At 53.2% G+C, this 16,587-nt stretch overlaps 1 protein-coding gene across 3 annotated transcripts; it reads left to right on the top strand.

Moving 5' to 3' along the window:
* The first annotated feature begins 645 nt into the window (after window positions 1-645).
* Window positions 646-16,428, top strand: GDPD2 (glycerophosphodiester phosphodiesterase domain containing 2). 3 transcript variants are annotated; one of them, XM_068696775.1, is made up of 17 exons: window positions 646-766; window positions 922-1,129; window positions 8,752-8,900; window positions 9,743-9,846; window positions 9,919-10,012; window positions 10,224-10,283; window positions 10,420-10,518; window positions 10,851-10,944; window positions 11,383-11,528; window positions 11,900-11,982; window positions 12,208-12,358; window positions 12,860-13,075; window positions 13,940-14,091; window positions 14,388-14,535; window positions 14,732-14,814; window positions 15,241-15,269; window positions 15,560-16,428. In XM_068696775.1, the coding sequence occupies exons 3-17, from the start codon at window positions 8,787-8,789 to the stop codon at window positions 15,610-15,612; spliced, it is 1,626 nt and encodes a 541-aa protein (XP_068552876.1). In that variant the 5' UTR covers window positions 646-766; window positions 922-1,129; window positions 8,752-8,786; the 3' UTR covers window positions 15,613-16,428. The 3 variants fall into 3 exon arrangements, with proteins under 3 accessions (XP_068552876.1, XP_068552874.1, XP_068552875.1); XM_068696773.1 differs by lacking the exons at window positions 646-766; window positions 922-1,129 and adding an exon at window positions 2,764-2,910; XM_068696774.1 differs by lacking the exons at window positions 646-766; window positions 922-1,129 and adding an exon at window positions 6,718-7,321.
* The last annotated feature ends 159 nt before the right edge of the window (window positions 16,429-16,587 follow it).

Genomic DNA, 16,587 nt, shown 5'->3' with positions numbered 1-16,587 from the left:
TTACACCACCTAAATCCAGGTTAAGACTTGCATCCTCCATAATGCTACTCAGAGGCTCTGTAATCAGCATAACTTTCCTCAGCACCAGCCAGGACATGACCGTACTGCTTCCTAAAGGACAACTCTTGCAGCCTGGGTAATGAGATGTTGATCACTTCCACTAACTCCTCTGACCTATTAGTTCCAGCAAATTGACTGTTCCTGTGCCACATAGTGCTCTCTTGGAAAGCCTGTTCCATCTCATTCTTTACCATCCCATGCTTTGACTTACATGTTACAGCCAAAAAAATTCCTCTCAGATAATGCTGCTGAGGCTTTTTTCAATGCCTATTGAAATTCATGTGTTTGTCTCCCTTTCTCACCTGCTATCATTTCTGAAATGCAGTACTTCTCAATAATTTGAATAAAACTGTTATAACAACATGCTTACAAGTTAGAAAAAAGACTTTAGAATAAAATGATTTAACAGTATTTAGCAGTCTAGCTATTCCTCACCACTTTTGTTTCTAAAACAATCGTGTTTTTGTTTTCTCCCATGCTAGCCTGCATATGTGGGGACTGTCTGAAATCCATGCAGTACTCACTAGGCTTCAGTATAGTTCTGAAAAATCCCGAAACAAAGCTTGACAGTGAGTAAACAACTACAGTGCCAAGACAAATGCTCTTTCATGCTGAGCTATGCATATTCTCAGGTCCTCATAACCATCTGTCTGTAACCATATCTGATAAGACAAGGAAGCATGAGTACCTGAGCGATCACTATCCTGTAAGTGCATAATATCTAATGCAGTGAGGCATGATCTGTGATGATAGCTTCAAGTACAGTGGTATCTGTGAAATTATAAAGTATTATTTTGAATTGCAACATTTATTTCAACCACTGAAGTTCCTCTCAAGACTTGCTTCTATGACTTTTTCCAGGTATGCTCCCCTTCTTCCTGGTGCTGGAGAAAAGGACTACAGGCAACAAATCTTCACCCTGTAGCGATCAGGAAAGCAAAGAACCCACTTCATGAACTGCTCAAACTCTAAGCCTAACATGCACTTCTTGTAAGTCATGGACTGGCTCAGCTCTGCCAAACTGAAACAGAATCTCTCCTGAGCACTTAGGCACCTTCTTAGCATAAAGGTAAGCTCTGTGAATGGATGTTATATTTCTGTAAAAGTACCTTATTTAGTGAGCACTTTGCAGGGATGCTTTCAAGTTCTTTGTGATTATAGTACATACATGTATGTGCTGCAACATAGGGAGACAAGAATTACTAGTCTATTTTTATTTCTGTAATCTATTTTTATTATCTAATGCAAATTAGATTCTATGCGTGACACAGATCAGATACTTCGCTTTACAGTAATTATAACAATAAAAGTGAGATAAGATTTATGATAGCTACATTGTAAGGGAAAGTAGTTGGTATGTCTTATCTGCTCAAGCTAGTTAACTTGCATAAGCTTTGCATTTGACCGCAATAAGCAAGCCAGCAGAAGAGGACTAAAGTGACAACCATCATTATTGAAACAAGAGCAGAATGATGACTCTAGATGTTTGGAAATCACAGAAGAGTTCTGCAGACACACACCTGAATACAAGCTGATCCATGGCAAGCCATTAATTAATACTATTAAATACTAACAAAAGTAAAGCTAGTTAGGTAGATGACTATCTAATAGACAGCTAGCCAATGCATATTTAAAAGCTTGTGATACTTCAGGAAGCTGAAAGAACACCTTGAAGATATACACAGATAGTAAATTGTTTATAATCTTCAAGTAATTTGGAGCAGTTAAGCAAAAATAAAATCCACAGATAATGAAGTTCATTACAGGTAGGCATTGAAGTCATATTCCTGCATATGCAGGAAACGTCAGAAGATGAAGTGTTAACTTCCATTATCTGAAAATAAACAACACCAAAAAAAAAGTATTTTTCTGCTGTAGTTTCTTCCACACTTTCCAGTAGCAATTCTTCACCAAAACCATTCAGCCATGATGTCAGGCCTCTCCATGCTGCCAGCCATTCCATCTGAAAAATCAGTCTCTTGCTGAGAAGTTATTTACATTTTCCTGCTTTCAATAGGAACAAAAAAACACCTTCCTTCCCCCCCCCCCAAAAAAAAAAAAAACAATAGTTTTCCTCACTGCTGCATAAACACTTTCTGCAGTCTGAATTTAACACTTATTCCCAGAAAACATAAGTATTTTGGCCATAAACACAAAACACAAGAATCCGCATATATGAACCCCCAGAGATATTGATTGCACAGCAGCTTTAAGAAAACAGAAGAAAAAACACTAAGCACTGACTACTAGCTAGAAATCCCCCGCAACCTTTTACATTAATTAAAGGCTCAGAGGAAAAATCACATAGAAGTTACTAAAAAAGAGCAATTATGGATATTTAAAGTAGGCATCTTTAACAGCCAAGTGAGAAAACAGAAGGCAAACAGAAATAGTTTTTTTTTAAGCTATAGCATTTTAGATACGTTAAGTAATTCAGAAGAATCTTTACCTAAACAAAGATACTTGTTACTGAATAAAGGCCTTAAGTATGCATAATAAAAAAAGATAATAAATGAATAAAACCACACAAGTATACTTAAAGGAAACTCAGAAAGCTAAGGCAACCATTCTAGACCCTACATTAAGATAATAACAATAATAAAAAAAAAAAAAAAAAGCTTAAATCTACATATTAGCTTTTCCATAATACAACAACATCCTATCCCTACTACCCAAGCAAACACAAACACCACCTCCCTACCAAATTACTCACCACTCCCAACAAGGGCCTTTTATATAAACGTACCCTTAGCACAGTGCTCTGGAGGCTTGTCCTATAAATTTGGCAATGGCAAACAGCTGCTGCTTATATACACCAGAGAGTTTGAGACAAGAAGCTGCTTCAGTCTGGTAAGTGTGCCAGTTTCAGGGTTCTTCTTTCTTTCTAACAATTAAGCTGACAGCGTAAGCTACTTATAAAGCGTAGCGTACAGCTATGTTCTACATGTGGTGAAAGCTGTTTTTAAAGAAATACTTGTTATAAGTGAGTTATCTTTCCTAAGATAACAGGAACTGTCTTAATTGCTCTGTGAAGTATTTTCTCTCTAATAATGAAAACTTGTAGGTACTGTAAGGAAAAGTTCTGTAGCCTTGTGAGTATGACGGGACTATTACTGGCTGCAGCACATCATGACTCTCAAAAGTACCATCTGTCCTCAAATAACCTATCTAAGAATAAGGAAGTAATAGTCAATTAGGCAACTTTGCTCCCTTTGTCTGGATTTACAGCAAGAGGATAGCATCCCACAAGTGATGAGGCTAACAGGGTATTGGAAATATTACTCTTAAAATAATGACTGACTTCAACCATTACCTGTGCTGATGCTTAAATACAAAGTGAGGACTTAAGTGCTTGGGAGCTGGACCTATATCCTACTAGGTATTTGCTATAGTTCAAAAACTGAGTTTTTCTTTGTGAACTGCTTCTTAGATTAGCTTTTGACACAAACTGATTTAGAGTATTATCCTATATAGACTACTGTTTTATCCTCAGTGATGCTATCAGAAAGTATGTGGCTTAACCGTAAAAGTACCCAGCTTTTATATCTTTATTAAAAGCTCCTGAAACAACAGGGAAATAAACTTAGCTTAAGTAACAAATAGATTATGTTCTGTGGCATGCCTTAATTTTGTGATCTTGCATTTTAAAGACTTATCTCTAATGCAATAATAATGGTATGTTTTAAGTTAGTAAGTTACGTGGAGGGGGAGGGAACAGGATGGAAGAAGAGGCTAAATACATATGATAATGTAGTAGAACAATTGAAGTAGACAGTAGATGCAAGGTGTTTATGTTTATTGACAAGGGAAATACAATATTTTTCTGGAAAAACACATAAGTACTGGCCCTGGAACAGCACAAACCACTGACTGTGCTCTAGAGTCATCATATACTTCAATGCAGGGCAAGTGGAGCTGGAGCTGTGGGGTATGTGCCTGTGTTGCTTCATTCAGTAGGTTATGTCTACAGTGTAATTTCCAGTAAAGCTCTCTATCTATACAAAGGAAGGTGACTAACTAGAAACACAACTGTTATTGTGTTTATATATTGTATTATTTTATTGTATTATAATTAAATGAGTCAGCTCCTTTGTAGATATTACAAAAAAACTAGGAACAGTTTAAAATTAAAAATTACGTGCAAGTATACACTGGGACTATCTCCTATCTTGTCTTAAATGTAATACTTAAGATTTGTTTTGTTTGTTATTGTGTGGCTTCAGTTAAATATGCAATGATAACACAATTAGGAAATGGCAAAGGATAAACATCTTCAAAGTCTAAAGCAGTTCATGTTCCAAAAAGAGGATTCTACATCTAAACAAAACCAATTATTTCAGTCTTAGGAACCATCAACAAATTATAGCATGTAAATCTTACAGGGCAGATCTCTAATAGAGATAACAGAATCTGGTAACTAAACTTTTTTAATGAAAGAAAAACTTTCCTGTTGAATTCTTTTCCTTCTTTTCCCTCCTCCAGGGACCCAAAGAAAAATCTTGTTTGCATTGCTATAGCTTTAGACATGCCATGTTACTCTTCCCTAAAATTAATTTCCTGTTTATCAGCACCCAATCAGATCTGCTGTGGTGTGCATCAGGAGCTCTTAACGCTCTTTAGCATTTGATCCTCAGAGCTCCTGTCATTAATCTCAATTACAGCAATGAATGATTAGCACTTACAGGAAAACGGCATAGACTGATTTTTGTACTTTGAAAATGTACAAAATATATGGACCACCCATGAAAAGTTTCAGTCAAGTGATTTGCCTCGTAGCATACAAACTCAGGGATGGGAGATGAAATAAAATCAGTTCTCCAGAGAGGATTTTCCCTATCCTTAACAATACTCTCACAATCTATACTCTGTATCTGCTTAACTACCAGACTTCTGACGTGGAGGGAAAGCTATCCGATAAGCTTGTTCACCACGGACTTTAATTCCTTGAAGGCTTCTGGCCTTCAGGAAAAAGCCATCCTAACCATTGAGCTTAGGGCTGTGATCCGCACCCCTTTAGGTTGGCGTTTTGCTTCTGGGTAATTACTTCTGGCAACTCAATGTGCCTACACAAGGTAGTTTCTAATGTAACCAGCTCTATGTTATGCTGTTTACCAACAAGAAGGGATTTGTAGATTCATAGTGGGGATATCTTTGCCTTCTATTAGCTTCTCTATTAGGGGGAAGCACTGCCTGTGCCGCTGGCTCTGGTGCTGCACTGAGTTTTTGTTGTTTGTTACACACTGAGTGATTATGGAATAATAGTTACAGAAGCATGTGTTTTCTTCACGGGTCTTGACTCCCTCGGGAGATTAAAGGCTCAAAATTCCCTAAAACGGTCAAATTAGAATATTTGTTTCTCGCCGGATAGAAGCGGTACAGTGCCAGACGCATCCAAACAGTGACTTGCAGCAGCGCTCGGCTCAGCACGCTGCTGGCTGCTATCACCTGCACGAAGGCCTGAAGCGAATATAAAAGCAAACGAGGTGCAACGCCGCTGCCACCGGCCTTTGGCCTCCCCGAACCGAGCCCGGGCTCCCCGGGGCAGGCGGCGGGGCACGGACACGGCTCCGGAGCCCCCGGGGAGGCGGCGGCAGCGCGGGCCGAGGGCGCCCCCTGGCGGCGCTGAGCGGCGCGGCACGCCTGCCCGCACCTAACATGGCCGCGTCCAGCGGCCGGGGGGGGGGGGTGGAAATGGCGGCTGGTTGCCAGCGAGCTGAAAGGCCTCGCAGCAACGCGAGTGCTGCCGCTCCCGTCCGAGCTCGGGGCAGCCCGGGGCCGGGAGGGGGCTGCAGGACCGCAGTGCGGGGTGGCCGAGCTGCAGGTCGGCGGTGGAGGCTGTGCGGCAGTGCCCTCTGCGGGGCGGAGACGGTCCCTGCACGCCTGGTCCGGCCACGGGTGGCCCAAGGGGTCTGCCCCGGGCTCCTCTCTTCCCGTGTAACCCCAGCCTCTCTGCTCGTGCTCGGGCTTTCCCGCTGCCGAAGCTGTTTTTTGACTGAAGTGGTCCTTCATCCTTCCCTGGTGCACGGCTTCACCGATTTATAACCTGCAGCCCAATATAAAGTATCTTTCCTGGTGACACAGGCTCGCTCTGCGTTCCTTTGCACCCCGGGGGCTCTGGCCCGGTGTGTAACAGCACCCGAAGAGCTTTGCTTCCTGCTCCGTGGCACCGGTGTTGGTCTGTGCCATGGGCAAATCTTGCTGGTAGCTGCTCACAGCTGGCTGTTTCGGTGGCCTCTGCTCCCTGCCAGCTGGGGTCAGTGACATTCTCGGTCATTGCAGTGGCATTCCTCCTTTCTGCTTACTCCTTGGGGAGTGGGGCAATTAAGGTTATTACTCACTCTCCCTGCAGTGCTCCAATCCATACGCTGATAAAGCCTTGCAGATGTACTTAATCAGCACATTCTGCAGAGCGATTTGCTGGTTTATGCCAAAGATGTAAACAATGGCATAGGACAGAAACAGCTGTAAGGGCACGTAGTGAAACATCTGTCCGGCCTGGCAGTTGCCATGTCCCTGCAGGAAGCTGTCACTTCCCCATCATTTGATGCTCTCAGCCCCGTTGCAGGCTGTGGAAGACCATGGGGAAGGGTCCAACTGTCTGTTGGCACCATGGGCTACGGCTGTGCTGACACCTGGAGCAGAGGACACAGCTGTGCCAGGGGGATGGAGGGAGATGCCCTGTCCATCTGTTGGCTTGGAGCCTTCTTTATCTGTTGCTTTGGCAAAGTTTGGGTGCATTACCTCTGAACCATTTCCTATGGTTAAAGACAAGAAACTGCTTCTACCTCTGCCTTAGGACGCTTCTGTCCTGGGCTTTGTCCGCAAGGAAGGGAAAGGTCTCCCTCGGATGAGGGGCTCTGAGCAGCCTCTCGCTGAAAGGCCCAGCAGTGCCAGCAGCTGCCTCCATCCAACCTCCCAGCTCCCACAGCCTTAATCCTCCCTGTGCGTGGGCTGCCTGCAAACTCCCCTGCGCTGAGCCGTGCCGCCCCGCGGGGCCCCTTCCCCGCTTCCTGAGCGGCCACAAAGACCCAGGCACAAAAGGCTCTCCCGGCACCCTCCCTGACCCCCCGGCAGCAGTCCGCCCTCGCCGGCCTGTGCAGGCCTGCAGGCGGCACCGACAGCCCCGCCGGGGCACGAACACACCCAGCAGGGTGTGAGCGGGCGGCACGGAGCCGAGTTACGCACCAGCACCCGCCTGGGAGCTCAGCCTCACGCTCACCTGGCCACCCAGTGCCCGCTGCGGGAGCCCGACAGGGAGCAGGTATTTCCCCGTGGGAAGCACCGAGGGGGTGGCAGTGATGCTGGTGGGGTGGAAAAAGGGGAAGGGGTGTGTGGGGGTATTGCCCTGCTGGGGGTTCGGGGGGAAGGAGCTGCCTGTGCTGCTCCCACAGGCTCTGGAGAGTGGGGATGGTGAGCACGGGGGGGGTGTGGGGTGGGAGGCTGGGAGTGGGGTCTTTTGCTGCTTTGGGATCCCCCCTGGGGGATCTGTTTGACCTCTCCTGGGTACGACAGGGCTGGGGACACTGGCCAGGTTCTGCTTGATGTGTGGCACAGTGGGTGAGCGGGTGGCACCCAGCCCTGCCTGTGGCCACCTGGTTGTCCTGCACCAGCACCTGGGTGCTGTGGGGGCTCCCCACGGGGCTGTGAGCATGTTGTATGCTGCTGTGTCAGAGGCTGTAGCTACGTTATCTCATCCCAACAAGCCCTCCATGCTAGGGCTGGCTGTGTGCCTTGGAGCTGTCTGCTGGGAGCTGAAGGAGGACTGCTTACACCCCTGATGGTCCCCAGCTCCCCCCATGGAGCTGTGCAGCATCCGCTGCCTGTCCAGCCCACCTCAGTTTGGGACCCGTGCCCTGTGTAATGGTGATGCTCGGTGACACCTGGCACTGACGCTTCAGTCCAGCCCTGGGATGGGAGAACGGAGGGGGCAGTTTCCCTCCGAGTCCCCTGCAGTACTTCCAGCACCCTCCCGATCACTCCGGTGGGGTAGGCGGGTGGCCAGTCCCACGCTGCTTCCGCCAGGCTCTGGTCCTTGGTCCCCTGCCAGGCTCAGCTGTGTGGTAGACAGCACAGGGCTGAAGTTCGTTCAGCTGATGACCACAACCACGCCTGCTGTACTTTGTACCCTGTGTGGGCGCCAGCTGGTGTCGTGACAGCGTTCCTTCGGTACCAGCAGCTGCCCAGTGCCCGGCTGGTTTCAGCAGTGAGAAGGGGTCAGGAACAAGTGCCAGGGGATGCTGGCTGAGCCCACTGCTCCCTGGTGAACTGGTGCAGCAGGGCAAGCAGTAACAGGGATGGGGTTTCAGGGCACGAATAAAGGCAAGCCCATTATATTTTGCCTGCTACCTGCAGCTGAGCACCGGGAGTGTGGGGACCATGGCAGAGCTTCCCAGCCCTCCTCCTCCCCTTGCTGGTGTGTGAGGAGCCCTGCACGCAGCCTGGGCTCTTGCTGGGGGTGCTGAGGCTGCCAGAGCCTGGAGCCTGCTGGACTGGTTGTGCTGCATAACCAGTGCCCTCCCTGGGCACCGCCGCTTGTTCTGGCACCGTACCTCGCCTGGGGCCATGGCCAGCAGCTCTGCTAAGTCCTGGGGCAGCTACAGTTAGCTGGAGCTGGGGTGTTGTAGTGCCCCATCCCCACGGGGGCTGGGTGTCAGGAGGTGTGTGCCGACACGCTGTGTGCATCCCCTGCAGGATTGTGACCCACTGGCCCACGACTGCCCTGCGCTATGGCTGATCCCCCCGGCTGCTGCCGCCCCTGTGCCACCTGCCTGCTCTGCCTCTACAGCTGCCAGTGGATCACTGCCAAGAAGGAGAAGAGGAAGGGCCTGAGAACCACCAAGGTGATGCTGTGGGAGGTGCTGAGCTGGGGCTGGCCAGCCTCTGTGTCAGAGCGTTGGGGAAAGGCTGAGCCCCCCAGCCCAGACGTTGGGCTGCTGGCCCCATAGCACTGGTTCTGAGAGCCTGGAGTGCTCTGGGACCCTCTCTGCCCAGAGACAGTGGGAGAGAGATGCGAGAGTGTCAGGGAGAGGATGAGCCCTGTTCCCACTAGGTGATGAGAAAGGCAGCGCAGCAGTGTGAGTCTGAGCCCCAGCCATCCCCTGCCCAGCTGGGCGCACGTCTGCGGCGAAGTTCACACGTGCCTGGGCGGGCAGGTCCTTGGGCACAGGGTGCCCCGTGAGCCACGTGGAAGGCACGGTTCCCGGGCAGGGTGCATCCCTGTCGGGGTGCTGGCAGGGGATGTCCCCAGTGATTTATAACGCGAGAGGGGTGAGGCTCTGGGATTTTCTGAGGTCTCCAACTCCCATGGGAGCGGCTGCGCTGCTGCTTGCCCCGTCTTGCCTGGAATGTGAGAGCTGGTCCAGGCTGCCAGGTGTCCCGCTCGGCACCTGGCACCTCCGTGCACATGCGGGGCTGGAGATGGAGACCTTGAAGCTGGACCTGGCTTTAGCTGGGTGAGTAGGAGCTGTCTGGGGGCTCAGAGTTGTCACTGCTGTTCCGGAGCACAGCACCTGTCTCTGCCCAGTCCTTCCAGTCAGACCAGCCCATGCTCATCCCAGCTAACAGGACAGCACCTGGTCCCTGCCCCTGCTGCTGGCTGGGTGCTCCCTGGGGTCTCAGCACCAGCCGTGTGCTGGGTGTCCTGCAGATGAGTGCATGGTTGTCCTCTGTCTCTGGCTTTCAGTGTGACTGCAGCTGGTTCCTCTTCCTCTTCTGCGTCTTTCTCTTCACGCTGGTGTGGCTCTACTTTGCCATCATCATCCTCAATGATTTCCACAACTTCAATGAGTGAGTAGGATCCCCCATCCAGCCTTGCTCCTCACACGCCCCCATCCCTCTGACCATCCCCTTTGCTTGCAGGTTCGTTTTCAAGCAGCAGAAGCTGTGGCTGGACTGGTCCCTGGTTCTGCTGATAGCAACAGCAGTGCTCATCACCTACTCAACTGTGCTGCTGGTGAGCCTCACAGATCCCCCCTGGGCTGCCAGGGGATGGATCCGTGCCTGGCATGGGCCAGGTGGAGCCTGCAGCATCCAAGCCTGTGTGGCTGGAGACCCTGCATGTGTTCAGGGGCCTAGGCTCCTGTGGGAAGGCTGGGTCTTCAGCCCTTTGAGGGCTGAGGTATGGGGTACAGCCCAGCTCTGATGTCTCCTCCTTTTTCCTGCAGGTCCTTGCTTTGTGCTTGCAGCTCTGTGGCCAGCCCTTGAAGCTGCACTGGCTGCACAAGGTGAGAGCTTGGTGGAGAGAGATGCTGACTGCATGCTGGGCATGTTCTCTGCCCAGTGCCCCTCCTGCATCTTTCTGCCCCTGGGTAGCAGGATGTTATATGTGCACCCCTAACTGCTCTCTGCCCTGCCCCACAGACCCTGCTGATCATAACTGCCCTTGTGGTGGCTGCGGCATTCACAGGGCTGGGAATAAAGTGGGCGGATGAGTGGAAAAGCGCACGCATCTCCCTGCAGGTGAGTCAGCTTGACATCAGGGACACCCCCGCTGTCCCAGTACCTGACTTGAGGGGATGAGATGCAGGGTGGTGCCTAGAGCCCTCAGCATGGCTGTGTGCCATGGGGAATAACCCTTGCTTCAGCCTGGACTGTGCAGTTCTGTCTGGAGCAGTTGCAGTCAGGTCATGGATGGTGGAGGGACAGGAGGGGCACCTGGTCCTTCCCTCCCTGGCACTCTGCCTCTTCCCGTGGCACTATCTGCACTGGCAGATCCCTGCCGTTGGACCACATAGATTTTGGGGTCAGGGGCTGGGCTGGTGCTGGCTGACACCCTGCCTTTGCCTCCCCAGGAGACAGGTCCCTTCCTGCACATTGGAATCGTGGGGGGAATGACTCTCCTTGCCTGGCCACTGGCCAGCGTCATCTACCGCACCCGCAACACAGGTAAACCCCCCCCAGGTCCCCACCTCTCCCTGTGGCTGGGTGCCCAGCCTCCTGCACCCCACTGAGCAGCACTGGCAGCAGAGCAGCGTACAGGGTGCAGTAGGAACAGGTCCTCAGGACTTAGTCTGGTAGTGATGCATCACCCCTGCTTTTGTATTTGTTGCTCATCATGCCCAGCCCTTGGTGCAGCATCAGCTCTGACTGCTTTGCAGCTGGAGGAGACGTACAGATGGCACACTGGGTCCTGCAGAAGTCCTGGGTTAGGATGCAAGGGCGTGTGCAGGGTTTTTTCTTAGCCCCCCACTGTTCTTGAGGCTGGGGATGCAATGTCAGACCTAGAGCAGCCATAATTGAAAGCTGAGACAGCCTTGGCTTGTTCCTAGCAGCCCCCAGAATGCTCCATGTGTACCTCACTCCACCTTCTGTCTGTGCCTGCAGGTCTCAAGGTGTTTCTGCTGCTTGCGTACAGTGCAGTGATGATCGCGCTGTACCTGGCTCCTCTGGGAATCACCTCCCCTTGCATCATGGAGGAGAACCAGCTGCCCCCCAAGCCAGCCCTGGTTGGCCACCGAGGAGCCCCCATGGTGAGTGACAGCACCTTGGGCTGTCCCTGGCTCTGAGGCACTGGCACTGGACCCTTGCTGCTGCCGTAGCTTGGCTGGAAGGGGTGCCTTGGGCCAGCACAGGGCTGGAGGAGGTGGGTGAGGAGCGTGGGTGCTGCTTGTTGAGCTCTGCTGGACCAGGAGCAGGTAACTGCAGAAAGCTGGACTGTGTAGCAAGCCAGGAAACAGAGCAGACATGCTTTGCACCCATCCTCCATCAATCCCCCACTGCACCAGGGTCACACAAGTCCTGTTGTGGGTGTCCTAATGCTCAGCTGAGCTGCTGGGTGCTGCCTGCAGCCAAGTGGGTGAGTGCCTTGCCCCTTCCTGTGCTGACACCACATCCTTTACAGCTGGCCCCCGAAAACACCCTCATGTCGCTGCAGAAGGCGGTGGACTGCGATGTGCAAGTCTTTGAGACGGACGTCATGGTGAGGTAAAGGGGCAGCAGGGATGTGGTGGGTGGAAGGGGCCTGTGATTGCAGGATGTACAGCCTGCACTTGGTGTTAGACCTGTTAAAGGGTCCCGCCATTCCCACCCCCCAGAATGTGCCTGGGGTGGGGGCTATGCTTAGAGTGGCTGGGAGGGCACAGAAATGCTGAGGCAGGGTTAGGAGGCAAACAGCTTGTGACACAGCTTCCCTCTCTGCTTCTTTGACAGTGCTGATGGGGTCCCATTCCTCATGCACGATGAGAAGCTCACCAGGACCACTGATGTGCAGAAAGTGTTCCCTGAGAGAGCTGACATGAACAGCACGGCCTTCAACTGGACAGAGCTGCAGCAGCTGAACGCTGGCAACTGGTTCCTGGAGGTCAGGATGGGTGCACTGAGGGGCCAGCAAGAGCCCTGTCCTGGGGGGCACTCCCTTTTTGCAGATACCTGAGCAAGGTGTAGGAGCACTTCCATGCCTGCACGAATCCCCGGGGTGCAGTTACACCCTGTGCTGAGCTGCAGCTGGGCTTTGCTCTGACTCCACAGCTGAGTCACGGGGAGGCTGGTTTGAGGGCAGATGTCTGATGTGCCCTGACAGTGCTTGTGCTGAGCTGCGCAGCCTGCCTGGGCTTGGAGGCAGCTGTGGCAATGCTCTTCAGGTGACTAACAACCTGCCGAATGCCCACAGGTGCTGGGGCTGCTGGAACAGTGCTGTTAGCAGGGAGAAGGGGAGAAATGCCCTGTGGATGGGCAGGCAAATGAGCTTTGTGCCCCTCCACAGAGAGGCCAGAATGGGAGGCTAGAGCCGTTACAGGCACAAGTCTGGGAGATGGAGGCTTGCAGGCTCTGCTAGCGGTGACTGATTCTTTCTCCATTGCAGCGGAAACCATTTCCCACTGTGCAAAGCCTTTCGGATAGCGATCGTGATGAGGTGACTAAGCAGAGGATCCCGTCCCTGGAACAGACACTAGAGGCAGCTAAGGAGAGCAATATCTCCATCATGTTTGACCTTCGGCCAGAGAATCACAGCGATTACCGGAGCTTTGTCAATGCCACCCTGGATGTCATCTTAAAGTCAGGCATCCCGCTTCAGCAGGTGAGCTGGCCTCCATCCTGCTGCTGCCGGGCCCTGCTGTCACCCTGCTGCTCTGCCACCCAAAACACCCCCACTGCCGTGCACACCCCATCACCACGTGCTCCCTGCTGGGCATCTTGTTGCACAACAGACGCTGGGGCAGCTGTTGGCTAGGTCCAGGCATGGCCCTGATAGAGATCCTGGGGATTTCCAGCTGTGAGATGTTGCCAATAATTAAGAGGTTAATGCCTAAAGCTTCAGACCCCTGCGAATACTCCGATTCCCCACGACTGGCCACCCTGGTGTGTAAACAGTGACTCAGTCAAGGGAGGGGAGCACAAGAGCATGAAACGAGTGCTCATATTTTCACCTCCCTGCGCAGGACCGCACCTCTCCCTGCAGCTCCTTGACTTGCTGCAATCTCCTCGCCTTCCTTTGCACTTCACCCAGCCTCCGCAGCCCAAGCCACGTTCTGCCCTGCAGGGATGAATTAGCACCCAATTCACTTTCACTCCTGGCTCTTTGGGAATTCAGGGTATAGCAAAAGCTTCCACTATAATGCTGGTCCAGAGTGCGTTCCTGCTGCAGAACTGGGGGCAAAAGCTTGCGCTGCTTGATCTATTCAACCACCCAGAATGACATAAAGGTCTTGCTGCAGCTTTTTTAGGAGTTGCTTTCCCCTTGCAGTGGGGTTTGTTGTGCTTGCCTCTTGGCTGGGACAAACTCCTAGGAGTTTGCCCTGGCTGAGATCCTCCTGTGGACCTGAGCATGGAGGTGGGCAGGAAGCAGCTTTCAGAGCAGGCAGCGTGTGCCTGGGTCTGCACGGAGGTCTCTGGAGAGCTCGGGAGTGCCTCTTACTGCAAGTGCTCCCTGGCTCTTGCCTAGGTCCTGTGGCTGCCAGATCAGTTCAGGGAGCAGGTCAAAGAGAGAGCTCCAGGCGTCAAGCAGATTTATGGCCGGAAGAGGGACCAGAATAAGACGGAGCAACTGCAGCGTATCAACCTGTCCTACCAAAACATAAGCTTTGAGGAAATCAGGTGAGAGCAACAGGCTGCGATGAGAGGTCAGGGCACAGTCCCAGCTGTGTCCCAGGGTCTGGCAGAGGTGAAGTCCCCCCAAGGCCACACGTGCCCCACCAGGCAGGGCTGGGGATGGAGCTGGCTGCCGTCCTCTGCCTGGCCAGCAAATCTGCCCTGGGTCTGGCTCTCCAGGCGGTTCTCCCACGTGGCTGCAAGTGCTGGATAGCATCCCAGACATACGGGCCTCTCCGGCTGTGAGTTGAGCGTGCTGGCACTCTGCTGTCTGCCGCACTGACCAGGCTCTCCCTGTGCAGGCAGTACCGCCAGGACAATATCTCAGTCAACTTGTATGTGGTGAACCAGCCCTGGCTCTTCTCCGTGCTATGGTGCGCAGGGGTGAGCTCTGTCACTACCAACGCCTGCCAGGTGCTGAAGGAGATGCAACACCCCATCTGGCTGCTAGTAAGTGAAACCTCCATCTTCCACAAGCCTTGTGCAGCACAAGGGTGTGGATCCCATCCTGCAGCTGCCAGCAGGGTGGGCTTTGTCCCATGCTGCGCTGCTGTGGCAGTGTGACCCTGCAGAGACCTGCTGGCATGGTGGGCTGCGTGGTGCCACCAGCACGGTGATCACAGCTTGGCTCATTGCCTCCTTGCAGCCCAGCAGAACATACCTCATGATCTGGATTGTTGTGGACTGCGTTTCCTTCCTGACGATCCTCTGGGCCTTCCTCTTGCTGAAGTAAGTTTGACCCCTGCGGCAGACTCGGGGAGGCTGGGGTGGGCACTGGGTGGCTGGTGAGTCCCCAAATCTGTGGTATCTGCTGCCACCTATCCTGCACTCAGATCTTGAGGTCTTCTCCCATCTGGTTAGGTGATACAGAAGTGCATGGAGGCAGCTTTTTTTGAGCAGCCTGCTCCTAAAAACCTGACCTGACCCTCCCCTAAGCTGCTGGGTGCCTTTGGCCTGCACTCGCTACCTTGCTGTGCTCCCAGGCCAGGGGCTGGGGGACCTTGGGCTTCCTCCTGTACCAGTGCCACATCTGCCAAGAGCAGATTCCTGTGGACTGGGTCCTGTGGGGCCCCACGCTCTGCAGCTGGGAGCTTGAGGGAGGAATGGGAGGGGCCCAGACTGAAGCACTAACATCGATCCTACTCCATCTCCTAGGAAATGCTCCCAGAGAAGGCAGCCAGTGGGTAAGTGCATGGATACCAGCTCCCCTCTTCCTGGGGGCTCCCCCCACTGCCTCCTGGCTGGCAGCCTGCTCCAGGGGGGTGTGTGATGGAGCTGAATGGGCTGGGGGAGGGCAGGGAAGCCCAGCACAGGGAGCTCCTGTCCTGCCCTTAGCAAACAGTCCTGTGGGGTGGTGCTGGGGAGTCCCACGCTCCCCAAGTCCTTCCAAACCGGCTTTTCAGGCAGCCCTGCCTGTCGCTGCGGGATGGTGGCTGCCCGCACTGAGTGTCTTCTTTCTCTCTGGTCTCTGCAGAGTCTGAGACGGACGTGCTGCTCACGAAGATCAACAGCCTGATGCAAGACTGACCCCTCCAGCCTGCATCAGCCGTGGGGAGGGGCAGACAGACGTGCGCAGCTCGAGCAGGGAGTGTTCCTCTGGCCAGCTTCAAGGCTGCTTTCCTTTGTAGGCTCCTTCCTGAGCTTGCGGTTCCTGGCTCCTCGCGTGGTGCAGAACTGCCCTCAGCTGAAAAGACCTGGCACTGTGTCCCCTGCTCCTGCTGGCACGGAGGGGACAGAGCCTGGGCGGGGGGTTGCTGGTGCTGGCATGGGCCCTAGGGGCTGAGCTTTTTTCCAGCTGTGCTGGGGTCAAGACCTCAGCCTTAAGATGCCGGTTCAAAGGCTGGTGGGGTTTTGAGCACTGTTTGGTGCAGGTATGGGGCAGTCTTAGCCTGTCACCATCATTTCTGGTGACGGGGGCAGCAGCACTTTAACCAAGGTGTCCATGGGGCATGAGGAATTAGGACTGGATGCAGTAGGGGCATAGGATGGAGCGGGAGCAGAGCCCTGGAGGATGCAGGAGCCCTCCTGCTGCTGGGGGCCAGGGCACCAGCTGCCCACACAGCCGCTGGTGCTGGGGGGTGGAGGGGGCTGGCTGGGCCACGGTCCTGTGTTCCTCAGCATCGGGCACTTCGCGGCGGGGCCTCGACCTCCCTCGCTCCTCCTTATTTATGTCAATAAATGAGAGGCACCGGCGGCGGTGAGTGAGCTCGGCAGGACCAATTCCTCCTCCCCAAGCCTGCGGCGGCGCCAGCCGGGGCTGGGCTGCGCCGTGCCCGGCTCGGGGCAGGCGGCGATGCGCGGTGCGCCCGTGCCACCTAGCGCCGGCACCGGGGAGCGACACCGGGCCGGGGGGGGGGGGACAGCGGGGACACCGGGTGGCCGGTGGGGACACCGGAGCGGGGAGACCCGGGGATGCCCCTACCCGGGGTGGGGGAGGCCGGCGGAGCCCCAACCCGGTGCCGGGGGCTGGAGGGGCGCTCCCGGAGGCGGTGCCGGCAGCGG

This window comes from Anas acuta, chromosome 13, assembly GCF_963932015.1.
Source record: "Anas acuta chromosome 13, bAnaAcu1.1, whole genome shotgun sequence".
In the NCBI taxonomy this organism is placed as follows: domain Eukaryota; kingdom Metazoa; phylum Chordata; class Aves; order Anseriformes; family Anatidae; genus Anas; species Anas acuta.
The sequence above is the reverse complement of the archived record's forward strand: the minus strand, read 5'-3'. Positions and strand labels throughout refer to the sequence as shown.

Bases quoted from the DNA above. Each gene is read 5' to 3' on its own strand.
- GDPD2 (XM_068696775.1), top strand. From the start codon at position 8,787: ATGGCTGATCCCCCCGGCTGCTGCCGCCCCTGTGCCACCTGCCTGCTC. The intron at 9,847-9,918 runs GTGAGTAGGATC...CTTTGCTTGCAG, and splicing joins GATTTCCACAACTTCAATGA to GTTCGTTTTCAAGCAGCAGA. The intron at 14,092-14,387 runs GTGAGAGCAACA...CTCCCTGTGCAG, and splicing joins ATAAGCTTTGAGGAAATCAG to GCAGTACCGCCAGGACAATA.